General features: G+C 36.2%; 1 protein-coding gene across 7 annotated transcripts in view; it reads left to right on the top strand.

The window, feature by feature from the left end:
* The window catches only part of PTPRM (protein tyrosine phosphatase receptor type M), a 447,605-nt gene that overhangs the window by 256,062 nt on the left and 177,088 nt on the right, over positions 1–14,455 (top strand). For all 7 annotated transcript variants that reach the window (XM_033068182.2, XM_033068164.2, XM_033068169.2 and 4 more), the window contains 2 exons: positions 11,026–11,299; positions 12,433–12,469. In XM_033068182.2, coding sequence (XP_032924073.1) covers positions 11,026–11,299; positions 12,433–12,469 — 311 coding nt within the window. The remainder of the gene's footprint in view (positions 1–11,025; positions 11,300–12,432; positions 12,470–14,455) is intronic.

The raw sequence follows: 14,455 nt of genomic DNA, 5'->3' as shown, positions 1-14,455 counted from the left end.
TCACCTCTTTTCAAGCCAGTGTTAGGGGGATACTGAAAGGAGCTGAGCATATTGGAGGTGGGAGCTGAGTATCACATATGACATGTGGAACAGAGATGGGATTACAGCATTCTGGACTTCTTGCAGTAAAACTTGTGGTGTTTTAGTCTATTTATAAGGCTTTGAAGCATCTTCTGTTTCAAATGGCCTTTTAAAAAACCCACTACCTGGGCAATGCAAATGGGATGTTCTTGTCCCTTAAACATGAGAGAGCTGTCAGCAGAGATGATTTATTGTTACCAAAAAGTTAATGGTGACATACCTATCAAAAAGATTATAAGCTTACATTTACCAGAATTAATTATGGAAGAAGCCAAGTATCAGTTGGTAGAGCAATTAAGCAATGCTTAGTAATTCATAATGAGTGTAAAGAGATCTTGTAGTCAGTCATTCTTGGATAAAAATTCCATCCCCCCCCCCAAGCTTATGGAAGTACATAATATGATTTCTCAACTCTATTATGAAATAATTTTATAAATTATGCACAATTTGTTTGTAAAAGGTATTTGACTTCGTAATACAGCTATGAAATCAAACTCCTTTTACAAACATACTGTGTGTAATTTATAAAAAGTAGCTGGATGTAAGTTGTTAAAAATGCTTTGTTTAAAGTTTATCTATATTAGATGGACTTCATTTTTATTTTATCTTTCCTACTACTGCTTTTTATTTTCACTTCTTACTTACCAAACAGGATGATACATGTCAAGCTGGTTTTGGTACATTATCTGCTATTTTCTTATTTTCTTCTCTACATTCCTACCTTGTGTAAACGTGTATTCTTGAATATTTCAATCTTTTCCTAGTTTTGTTTTGTCTCTTTCTTTTTCCTTCTCTTTTTATATACTTGTCTGCAACAATTTTTTTCTGTTGAAAAAACCACAAACCTCCCCTGCCAAAACACTAATAAACCAACCAACCAAAAAAAACCAAAAAACCCAGAAACACCCAAGGGAAAAAAACACCACCGCCACCAAAATACATTTCCAGGTCTCTGGTGCCCCTCTTAGTTTGTCACTTGCACCCTGCATTTAGCAGACTGATCTCAGTGATAATGTAGGGGTCATGTTATGGGAGCTCTGTAGTCAAAGATGTCATTTTCTTGTCCAGCATTTAATAGCTGAAAGAAATTATGAATGTAGAGCGAAATGCTCTCTTGTATCATATTACTTGCACCTGTAGAAAACGACCTTGAACTCCTTGTGAAACAATACTGTTTTAATTAGACATAATTTTATTTACATTTTGTACTCATTTTGTATTGTGCAGATCCACAGACTATGTAAAAATTTTATGTATTTTCTTGGCATTTTTGCGTTTGAAGAAAAAGCAGCCAAATACATAAATCTTTATTAAGTATGGAGAGTGCAAACCACAGTCAAATTAAAAGTGTTTCAGAAAAATTATGTTTCTGATCATAGGGGGTTTTTGTGACCTGCAATATTTTAGAATATTTAGTTTTTTCAGCAGAAAAAACCATAATTAAAAACTTCCCCTGCAAAATAACCAAGAGATGTATATGATTACCTTGTAGACGGAAAAGAAAGGTAGAATTATGTGGTTATTTCTAAGTCTGCAGAATTGCTAATACATTGTGTCTCATCAGATGGATCATACCAGTATAGAGCAGTACTCAGTCCCTGGGAGAGTATGGATGGGGAAACTCTATTTGACAATTAAGGAATTTTAGGTGTAGCAATTTACATAGCAGTTGTGAAAACATAGTTGCATCCTGTCATCTTTGTCATCCTGCTTGTGGTAATTATGGCAGTCACTCTTGTAGGTCAGTGCAGTAATAACACTCCCAAGAACTAGTTGGGTACTAGTATTTAAATAATTGCAAATAATTAACCGTGGGGTGGTATAACCAGGGAGAAAAAAATATAATTTCATCAATATTTATCAAGGATTAGGGGGATTGGGAGGGTTGAGAGAACAGTTTTGATTAGTTTTGATTCCTTGCTAGTTCACAAATCTTAGTTAACAACAGAGCAGTCTCTTGTGCCACAATTATTGTTGGCATTATGTCTAACCACTTATATACATGTTGGGCAAATGGTTCTTATAAATTTTAATAATGCTGTTTCCATGGTAAACTAACACTTCTTTGGAATAAGTGTAGGTTAGCATATGTATTGAATTTATTGATTTTTTTGTAAAGAATGGATGGAACAAAGTTAAAACTGCAGTCCATCAGCAAGCTATATGTTGTAAAATCAAGTACAAATAACATAGTACTGCAAACCGAAATCCCTGTAAGATTTTTCATTCTCTCTCTCTCCTTCTCTATTAAGAAAACAAAACTACATTTTGGATTGCAATTTATGATAAATGAATCTAAAGGCAGAAACATTTCAGAAAGGTTTTGTGAATGGTGTTAAGTTTGCCTGCTATTACAAGGGTGAAGATCTGCTGGACACTCTCTGTCCCTGACAAGTGTGCTTAGATCCTCTAAAACAGTGAATCTCTGTACTAGAAAATAAGACAAAAAGATAAACACCCAGTGTCATCAGGACTAGGTCACACCCATCTGGTCCCTGGAAAGTGGAAGGAACATGCATCGTTGTCTCCTTTTCTTTGCAGATTTTCTTTGTGCAATTTTTTGAGCAAAGTTCGGATGTGTCCCTTAAATCCTAGGGTGTCCAGATTAGCAGAAGAGAAATGTATTATTTCTTCTGCATCTGGAAAAAAGAATTTCAATGTATTATGAACTTACGGTGGCCATTAAATTTCCATTTTCAGAGCATATCTGTCTGTTCTGCAATTAAGATATTATTTAGCAAATGTTTTCCTTCTCAAGGGAGTCGAATTCTTTGTCATATCCTCCCCTGGTGGCTGTCCTTGGAGGAAAGAACAAGCAAAATATCTTTAAATTCCAATGACATAGTGCTTTCCATTTGAAAAATTGTCAGGATTTCCTGTATAAAACCATAGGAATGCTGAGGAGAGGTTTGCTTGGATGTATTTTTCCCAGAAAATCTCCTTTGTAAATGCTGACTTTTAAGTCTTTGAGACCATCCATACAAAGGAGTTGGGCAGTCACAAAGCAGCTTAGGAGTTTTACATTAGAAACCAGATACTGTTCCCCAGTGGACTTGGGTCTGTGAAGATAAAGCTTATTACGACACCTGAGAGTTTACATTTGGCACTATCTCCAGGGACTGAACCTAAGCTGTCTTATCTCCTCCTTTACAGGCGTTTAGGTATTTCTGCTGTGATTGATCTGAGAAATAGGGCTCCTTGCATGACAATGGAGGTGTTGTATAATATTAGTCTCTCTTGTGTTCATGCCAGGTCTGATGCCAAAAGATTTCTTGAATTTGATTTTTTCCCCATGGGCTGAAAATTTCAGGTGCCAGTAATAGTATTTCCTGAGAATGAAGACAGGCCCTGCCTTGGAGAATCTAACCAGACTTATCTCTTGACCTGCAAAGCTAGTATATAAAGACAGGTGTAAAAGTAGAATCATTCCATTCAAGTTTGAACAAGCCACTAGCACAAAGTATTTTATTTGAACAAGATGCTAGCACAAAGTATTTTATTTACTTAGCACCTTTCCTACATTTGTGAGGCAACAACTGTTGCACAGAGTTAGAAACCTGCCAAAAATTGTGAAGCTTTTGTTAACGTGGAATCTCCTAGCTTCAAGTAAAGACACAAACAAAAGGTTACACGGATTTAAGACTCCCTTCACTGTGTAAAGCTATAAGAATTTAAAGTTCCCTTTGCTAACCCAAAGAAACAGGCAATACACCTCTAACACTGGTGTGTCAAGTGCTTGAATGGGAGCCATTGCAAGAATTTTAATGATTATGTGTTGTGTGAATATTATTTGCAGCATTGCCTAAATCACTTTTTTTCCCTTATATAAATAACATATTAATGTATGATTTTAAAAATACTTGTTGGCATTGTTGTTGCTGTTGGTACAGCGTCAGTTTAGAGGTTTTGTTTAATATGCTTGCTTTTCTTCACTCTAAGTTCTCTATTTTCATATCTAAACATTATGTTCCTGCAAGGGATTAGTTTATTAAGCTTCTTCACCTTTTTTTAGAAGCTATGGCAGTCAATGCTGTATTTTGCATAAAGCCCAGTAAATCTCTGGTCTCCCAAATAAAACGCCCCTGAAATAGAGGCAGCTGCCTTAAGCAGTCTTCACCATTAGTAGGTATTGTCCTGCTACTCATCAAAAACTCCCTGGTGTTACCTCTACTCCACAGATAAACCATGTGTGTTTCTCCTTTGATAAAATATGCAAAGTGGTCACAGGAACAGTGGTCAGCAGGACAGGACTGCTGTTCAGCTGGTTCTCTGGCGTGAAATCTGTTCTGGAAATGACTGCACAAGAGTATCTTTTATTCACTCTATATTAGGGGTTACTGGAATTCCTGACACACTGGCAAAGCCTGTGTAGCTGTGATGGTGAGACACCTGATAAATCAGAGGTTGTTCATCACCTTTGTTTAATCCACCTATAATAAATATACAGGCTCTTGCACAGTAGGGAGAGAGTTAGTGGCAATTTCTTGTAGCCTTTTTCTATTTGCCTGCTAACATAAATTATTAATTCCTGTCCTTTAAAGAGTAATTTCCGTCTTCCATTTCAAGGTACATTACATATGTATAATTACATATAATTTCTAGAACTGTAAAATTTGAAGTTACAGGATGAATTACAAGAATCTAGTGCAATAGAAGGGCATGGAGAAATAGATATATATCTTCAGTGTTAATCCATATAAATATGATACGATCATGTCAGAGGCAACTGATGCCAGAGATCAAGTTATGTTGCATATTATGTAGAAAAAACTGTCTGAAAACTATATTCTTTTCAAGAAGCAACGTTAGGCATAACACATTACAAGCAAAGCTACATGAAGTTTTAGATGCAAAACATGAGCAAAAACAGATGTCTCAATGGCAGTATGATAGAAGAATTTTCAAGGTCTACAGAAGTTTTGCTGAAACTGTGGGGACCCCACAAGCTGTGGGGACTCTTATGGTTTGAGAAATAAGGTTATTCATGGACTTAGAACTGAGATAATGGAGTGGGGTTTGGGTTTCTTAATTTTGACCTCTATTGGAACTGGTATTTTAGTACAAGAATGCAGTAAAGTGATTCTGGTATGCAGATAAATAGGGCTGTGTGGATGAGTAACTGAAATAATGGTCAATACGTAGCTTAAGGGTTATTCTATTGCTTGACTCTGTAAGCATTAAAACAAAGCAAGCATGCAAGTCAAAATGCAGAAATAGATGAATAAAAAGTACCGGTTTCATGTATTTCTAATAAAGCATGAACTTATTACACTCAGCAGAAAATTTCAAATTAGGCTCAGAACTGTCACCATAAGAGTTCTCAAAGGTAGCCCAATCTGATCAGGGCACTCTTAGTGGACCTTAAGAGCTTTGCAGGCTTTGTACATTTCCTAGGAAAAAAAAACCAAACAAGGATAATAAGAAGAAATTGAAGAGGTTTTAAACAGTTGAAGCAGGCCAGATGGAATAAGAAAGTTTCTTGTTCTCATTTTACAGCTGGATTTCTGAGGCCCATAATAGTTGATCAACTAGCCTAGGATCACACACAGCAGCTGTATTAAGACTAGTAAATAAATTCAGATAGTCTTTATCTATATTCAGTTTCTTAGACCATCTCCCTCCTGTGAAATCAATTCTAAAAAATTTCTTTAATGTTTCAGTTTTGTAAAGCACCGAGACTGTTCTAGAGAGACAAAATAGAGCTGACAGTTCAGTAATTAAGTAATCAAACTTGTTTTTTCTTTGTCTGTAATTTGGAATTACTTTGGAATTAGGTGTAATTATAGTTAAAAAAATTCCAATAAACGCCTGGATTGTTCATGTTTCATGTTACATCTTCCTGTATGAAGAATTCTGAAGTACATGTTTGCATCCAATAGATCCTTCTTGGAAAGTTAGTTTGTAACTTTGACTGAGACTTTGATTAATTAAAATATTATTTACAGCATTCGAATAATGTGGAATAATGTCCTGATTCAGGAGGTTACCTAAACCCATCCTTTCATGTAGTTAAGACTAGTTATATACTTAAGTTTTCTTTGAAATTATCATTCGTCTAAGTATTCTGAGCATTTTTATTACCATGATAATGTGTTTTCTTTCTGCTTTCATGTCTCTTCTTCAACTCTGAAAGAAAATAATATACTTACCAGACACTTACACACCATTCAAATTTAAGCAATCCAAATTCCATAAACATCTGAGAGACCTGCTATGTCTAATTTCTAATAAAAATTAAATTATTGTGTTCAGATCTGTATCTCTGCATAATAATTTAAATTTGTAACTGGTTTGGAATTGTTAGAATAAAAAGCAGTGTAAAAATAATACAATTTTTTTCTTTTCCCATACACCTTTTTTAATCACCAAATTTGAAGCATTTGTATCCCAGGTTAAAAATACAGTAATTTCACGATTATAAGCCGCACTATTTTGACTAAAATTTTGGTCCGAACCCAAAGTGAGGTTTATAATCAGGTGCGGCTTATATATGGACAAAGAACAAAAAGTTGCTGTTTTAGTTTGGAGGACAGGTGTCTGCTGAGAAAGGCAGGAGCTTCTCTTTGAAATGGAGAATGTAAACCCCCTCCCTCCAAATTATTGTAATTTGGAAATCAAGAGGCTTTCAGGCAAAAATATGGGAATTAGGAATAACAGTTCTTTTCTAGGGAAATTAAAATAGAAATACAGTACTACGAAGAAACAAACCCAAACCCTGACAAAGTCAGAGTACAACCTGACACCCTGTCAGGCAGGGTGTTGGTAGCAGTCCCATTAAATGGTGGTTGCATCCTCCTGCAGTGACAGATGTGATTCAGTTGAAGCAGTGCTCCTGCAGAAGGTGCAGTTTCCCTCTGGAGGTCCAGTGGTGATGTGGAGAAATCCAGCTTTCGTCTGGAGTCCAGTGGAGAAAGGGGCTCCCTTAGTGTCCCAAAACCTGTTTTTATCTTGGTAAGAAATATTGGGCTCTTCCCTCTGGCTGGAGCAACTTCCAATGGGATGCAGTAATTTTATCAGTCCCACAGTGAGACTCAATGGGCCATTATCAGAAAATGACTCGCTGGAGAAAGGATGGGTTGTGAAAAGATAAAGAACAATGCCCTGCCTGGTTTCAATGGATGGCCCATTAGCAGAATATCTGCCATTGAGATAAGGATCACTGCCCCCACCCTCAACAGATGGTGATAGAATAGATACCTTTTATCACACTCTGTATTGTAACGTGCGGCTTATAATCAGGTGCGGCTTATGTATGGACAAAGAATGAAAAGTTGCTAACACCTGGAGATGCGGCTTATAGTCAGTGCGGCTTATAATCGTGAAATTGCTGTAATTGCCATGTGTTCTTTTCTCAGTGTAACAGCAAGCTTCAGTCTATATAAAAATAAATTTTGTATTTAATTTCCAAGGCATTGAAATTCTATGGTAGAATGGTATAATGTCAATTATACTTAAATTACATTTCTTTCCTTCAGAAAAATCAGTCTAAATGCTGCTGATAACCGATATGCTTTTTGGCACATTTCAGTCTAGTGTAGAACTTATTTTCTGGATTATAGATAGGAAGACTTTATTCTCTGAAATGCAGAGGTGTGGAAAAGGAATAATTCAACTTCAAACAAGCCGGAAATCTGACTAATACATAAGAGGAATAATAGAGTCGTGGCACAGTGCTAGCTCAATTCATAGAGCTTGAACCCTTTTCAGAGTAGGCAGTCCAGCTGTTGCACATTGAAGAAAGCTATATTAATTGTAAGAACTACAGAAAGCTTTTGTATTACAATTGTAATTGGGGTAATTTTGTAAAATTCATTAGCAAGATGATCTCATCCATACAAATGTAAAAAGTATCATTGGTAAAATTCCGTCAGGTTTCCATTGACCCAGGTACTCATAATGTGTTAATTTACCTCAGAGAAACAGCAGTGTGGAAATTGGCCAGCAGATAGGATTTAGTTATTTTTCATTAGCACTTGGACTTTGATGAAGGGGAACAGAAAAGAGTTGTTTGACCTTTCAGTGCTTAAATTATTGAAGAGCAAATAGATTTGAGGTCTAGATGCTTGCAAATCTAATTTGTCTTGTGGAGTAAGGATTAAAAGACATTTTGAGTTTTAAATTGCTCCAGTCAGCTTACTTCTTTCTTTAAAGTATCTGAAAGTGAGTAAATGGAAGGCATCTAAAAGGTATACAAGGAGTAGTGCTTGTAGTATAACTAAATATGGATTTACCCTAGGAGAAGGAGCATTTTAATGGCAAATTTGTTTCTAAAATGTGAAGTCTCTTTAGCATTAATCACTGAGTGAAAAATTGGGAGAATCCTCATTTCAGCCAGTACTGAAAAAGATCATATTATCTCATCTGGTCTGAAGTCCTTCTTACATTCAGACCTGCTGTAAGAAAGAAGTAACTTAGTTCACTGTCCATCATGCTTTAGTGAAACTGTGGGATTTTTACATTTGCTGCAGTATTAGGAAAGCATATCCAGCTTCATTACCTTGCAAGAATAAATGTTTACATCACCTTCTGCATTTTTTTTCCTATACTCCATTTACTCCATAAAGTTTGCAAATGGTATTTATTGTAGATTCACTGCAAATTAATAGTTAGGGGGAGCAACATGCTGTCTTCAAAGCAGCTTGCAATTCCAGTTCTAAGCAACTCTAGTTTGTTCCAGAAAATTAATTGTGACAATCATGTCAAAAATTGATTTGTAAGAAAAAACCAAGATTATAGTGTAGATATTCCATGGCTAGTTTTTTTTTTTACAAATCAGTTCCCACAGGATCAAAGAGAGATTGCTGTGGATTGACCTTCATTTACTACTCAGTATGGAATTAATCAACTAATGAAAATGTTTCTGCTTGATATGAAGCAGAATATCTCTTTGTTGCACGGAGCTGCAAAATGTGCAGGCAGAGGCCTTCAAGTGAACCCTCAAGACATTTGTGTGTCCCTGGCTGTACTAAATTTATGCATATTAGATTTCTGAGTGAAGCTCAGCATTAAATTAAAACATTCAAATTTGAGTGTTCACTTTTAAATGTCTACATGTGAGCTGAGTATCTATAATCAATGGAGTCTGAGAACCAATTAGGTTGACCTAAAAGTAGATACCTTTTTTCTGCTCAGTTCTCTGAGAACTGTAGATGTGTAGACATCTTCATGCAGGCAGATGGGTTTAAGTGTGTTAACATTAAAATAAAGCTCCACCATGTTGAAGTCTAAATCAGGCAGAAGAAAAGGTATTAATTGCATTCTTAGTGTTAACTTTCTGGGCATTTTTGTGGCCGTAGAAGTCCAGCATCTCCTATTGGAAATGCTAGATCTTAAAGACACAGTCATCAGGGTCTGTGACTCATGACCAGTCAGTCTGGTAAAAAAACACTAAGATGATGAAGAAAATTTGCATTTTCTGTCCCTTGGTGATATTTGACTATGAGGACTGAAAAGACCTTAAATGGTGGTGTCAAAAAATCAGAGAATGATTTGGGTTGGAAGGCACCTATGAAGATCATCAAGTCCAACCCCCTGATGTGGTCAAGGGGCACCTTCCTCTAGACCAGGTTGCTTGAAGTACCATCCCTCAAGTTATTGGACAGTCCATCCTTTAATTTCTAAACCAGATTTGCCTTCAGAAGGGAAGTAGCCATAGCTGTGCAGGGATATGAGTGACCCAGTAAACCCTGTTGGGCCCAGACTGAGATTGTCCTGCAGAAGCTCAGCCCATGTGTCCCTGTACTCTGGGCAGAATCTTCTGTAAGCGTATTTTTCTACCTACAGATGACAGAAGAGTATCGTATCGGAAGACTCCGTGGATATTCAATCTTTAAGAAACTTCTTATACAGACATTGCTGGTTTTTATGAACTGTCAACTTGAAAGATCATAAATTGTTATTGGATGTAGATGATACCCAAACGTGTGGACACGTTGCCAGTTTGACATCAATTACCTAGACTGGCTTGTTTACTGGGATTCCAGATTCCAGGAGACAAATACTGATTAAGAACCACTGGTCCCCAGTGAAGCAATAAACTTGTAAGCCAGTCCTCTTCAGAGACATGGACTTCCCACATCACAAATTTAAAAGCACTGACTCAGTCTTTTACAGCAACTGCAAGGGTATAATGATTACACTGTTTGCATATACAGCAGAAATTGCAATTTCTTTGTTCCTGTTTGAATGTCCATAGCACCTTTACAGTGCAGAGGGATGGACTGTTCTCTGTAGGTCCCAGTACAGCAGAGACTGCAAGTGCAAACTGACTTGCTTTGCAGAATGCAGAAACTGAAAAATACAGTTATCTATAAGATGTATAAAAGTGCTTTGCTGAGTGATAATAATGTCCATCAGAAAGTGTTTTATACTTGCTCAGCAGTAGTCGATATGCCACTGAAATTTTACTTTGTGCTTTTATAAATACTTAAAATATCAGCGTTTAAGTAAACACCGGCCCCTGTCTCTCTGTAATTTATGTCTTCATTTATATCTTAGTATTAATTTAATTTCATTTAAGTAAGATAAACAGGTTAGAGAGGAGACTACAGTATATATTTTATAAAGTACTATATACTCTATGCATTTTACTTGCTTTGGTGAACAAAATTATACTTAATTCCGTATTTTAGCACTGATTAAGCACACCACTTCTGTACAAGGGTTTGAACAAGAAAATTTGCTGTACATTCGCTTGTGTGAAAAGCTGTGGTGTGTATGGCCAATTTTGTTTTTCCAGAACAAAATTAATTTGAAAGCAGGAATCTATTCCTCAGATTTACACACCTGAATATTATGATTTTGTTTTCTTCCCATGTTCTTTGCTTTTAACAGTCCTTTTTACCCAGTCAGTATTGGCATGCTATTATGGTTTTAGGATGGTTTGACTGCCCAAGTTTTAAAATAACCACTGTTTCTTTTGTTCTTTCCTTTCTACACTCTTAGTGTCTATCAAATCGTTGTTGAGGAAGAGCGCCCACGGAGGACCAAAAAGACAACTGAAATCCTAAAGTGCTACCCAGTGCCCATTCATTTCCAGAATGCCTCACTCTTGAATTCCCAGTACTACTTTGCTGCAGAGATTCCAGCCAATGGTTTACTAGCCGCTCAGCCTTTTACTATTGGTGATAACAAAACCTACAGTGGTTTCTGGAATACTCCTCTTCTTCCTCATAAGAGCTACAGCATCTATTTTCAAGCTGCTAGCAGAGCCAATGGGGTAGGTCTTGCAACAAGCATGATTTTATACTGTGTTTGTGTGTAAATAAATGATTGGCATCAACTAGCAGGATGCCCAATTTAGTTGCTAATGAGAAAATGAAGTTACCATGAAATTTAACACACACTGAGTTTAAAAAATAACAGTTTTCCTAACACAATATTGCTTAATGATTAAAGGTTACAGGAAAGAGGAGGGGAAAACCACACATTTTGTCAGTAGTGAGCAGGCAAAGTAGTATGTTACTGTTCTGTCTCATTAGCTAAAAGCTGTCCACTGACTGTTTGACTGGCTTTTTTTCTTCCTTTTTGTTTTTCCCTTGCTTTGAACAAGAAAATGTGATTTCTTTCGTTACGTTTAAGCCAAACACAATTGTGGATTTTAGCACATCTGTCTTGGCATGTCCAGTCCTGTTACCTCAGTTTGTAACATCTTGATCTCCGTTTTTCTCATTTGGTTGACCTGATTGAATTAGAAATCACTCCTTTTTTTGGTCCCTTTCTGCAAACAAGTTAAAAAGGAAAAGAAAAGAAGTAGATGGAACTGAAATGAAAAGTGTGTAAAAAAGATCCTCACAGATCATGTTTCATCAGCCTAATTCTTCCTGGAATTGTTTTTCATTTCCTGGACAGACCTACCCAGAGCCTTTCAATTCTTGATAAGCTTTGGCTGTCTGTGCTGACAGCCTGGAAATGTTTTCTGCCAGAAACCATAATGGTCCCTCATTCACAGTGCACCGACAGTGCACAAATGTGAAACGCCATTGATTATTTTTTCTTTCTAAAGTTGTCTAACATGATGCCTCAAACTATACTTTCTGTAAGAAAAAGAAGAATCTCCCAAGGTCATTGTGTTGCCAGAGTTAAAAAGCTGAGAAATTGCCTGTGTTCCTAAGAATATCTTTCACATTTTCTACTTTTAGAGGAATCTTAAGTGAAATGTTTACATTCCATACCCAAGCAGTGTTTGTCAATACTATGAATATACTTTGGAGTTATCTAATAACCACTTAAATATGGAATAAGGCACATTCTGCTCTGACATTTTATCAGTACTTTTAAGAACAGAATTATGGATGACTTTCTCTGTCTAGAAACACAAGACGTGACCTTTTTCCTCTTTATTTGACACAGGAAACTAAAATCGACTGCGTCAGGGTAGCCACAAAAGGTATGTTTGTATTATGTCACGTATTCTGTACTTCAGCTTGTTGACCTTCCTCTCACATGGTGTTTGGAAACTTCCAGAAGTGTTTATGTTGCTAAAACAGATCACTAAACCTATTACAGAATTTTCATAGAATCATTTGCATCCTTAGCTGAGATTTAAGAAATTTGTTTGTTTGTTTGTTTTCAATCATAAATGTATTAATTACTTTTGGTTGTCTGCTTGAAAACAGGGCTTTTAAAATATATTCTGTGGCTTTTTATATGATCTCACAATAAATATTTTGTACTTACATACATACATATATATATATATATATATATATATATACATCTATATATACACATATATATACATATATATAGTAGAGTTGTAAAATTGCCAATTGCAGAGTACATACTAGCTGCCTAGTGAAAAATTGTCCCTTATTTGTAAGCAATTACCTTAACTTAATTGCTGTATAAAAGAGAAGTGGAGAAATCATGTTCTTCATTTTAATGAGACAGATCAGCTATATTTACTCGACTGTCAGCACATGATGCTACCATTTGTGCGAAAAATATGTATAATTGAGACAGTACTGGCTACAGGTTTTGTCTCCAAACAGGGAAAGATAAAGAGGTTGATGATCTGTTTATCTTTGGGGGCTGGATCTATCTGATTGTCTTTGTAGTCTCACCTTTTTAGTACCTTTAGCTGGTGGCAACTTAAAAGCCTGAAAAAGAAGTGATGGAATAGTACAATTTACTTGGAGATTGTAGTAGAGGAACGGGAAAGAACGTGCTGCTGTGTTTGGGCACCCAGCAAGAGCATGAAACAAAAACTGCTTCATCCCTATACTGCTGCACCTTGCAAGACATCATGCTTGTCTCACTGATTATCCTTAATGGAACTGATTCCAACCTGATTTTCTTTACATGTAGACTTCACAATTCCATCACCACCTATAAGTCTAAATGGGGTGGATGAGAATGTCATTACTTAAAAGTAACAGCAATGTTAGCATAAATTTGCCCCTGTTGAATGTTTGGATACTCCCTGATGGGACAAATACATTTTTATGCCTCTTCAAACTGATTCCTGGCTCCTTTTCCAAACCAAGGGAAGTACCTTTAATTTTAATTTATGAAGTGACTGCTTACTAATCCATAGAAATCTTTGAAACATCTGAACTCAACCCAAATGTAATACAGATGAGAGATTAATTCCAGATGCAAGTGAAATCCTGTATTGTTTTCAAGTAGCTTCAGAGATATCAGGAGTGAGTTATGTTACATCAGAAATCATAACAGGTAGTTAGAGGAATGGATTTTAAATTTTTTGAGTATTTGTATTCCTGCTCACTAATGGATGTTCAACTATTTAAATTACTTGACTGAAAGTTTTTACTCTATCATTTGAGAAGCGAGGGTAACTTTGTGGATTGGAATAGCTCCCATAGCAACAAGCTACTTTGAGCTAGCCCATTTGGCAATGGAGATGTGAGAAATGCAGCTTTTATTTTGAACAAATCTCCCTACATTCCTGTTCTGAAAGCACATTTCAGATTTTTTCATAATAAAATAATGTTAGAGGTTGTTATGGGGACTTTTTTTTAAACCAGAGATACCCTTGATGGTATTTATAGGCCCTGGTGCAACATTTTCTTGGGGGGCTTACTGATTTCAATTATTTTAAACTGAATGCTTGTATTATATTGTTAATCTATTAATTAAAAAAAATTAAACGGAGACCATGACATATTTTAATGTAGTATTAAAAGTAGCTGTCTGCACAGATGTTTTCCCTTTGAACCAAACAGAGGTACTTAAGGGAAAAGCAGAATTCTCTCCCCTCTCTGGACCTCCCACATTTGGGTTAAAAAAACAGCAAAAATGCTGTGTGCCTGTAGGTCAGAAATCACTATATACCTGCATTGGGACAAGAAATAAAATTTTGGTTTCCCATTCTCCTCTCCTTCTGTTCAACCCCCTCAAACGGCTCGGTGCA

The sequence above is a fragment of the Catharus ustulatus genome, chromosome 1 (genome assembly GCF_009819885.2).
Source record: "Catharus ustulatus isolate bCatUst1 chromosome 1, bCatUst1.pri.v2, whole genome shotgun sequence".
In the NCBI taxonomy this organism is placed as follows: Eukaryota; Metazoa; Chordata; class Aves; order Passeriformes; family Turdidae; genus Catharus; species Catharus ustulatus.
This window is presented reverse-complemented; position numbering and strand designations above follow the sequence as displayed.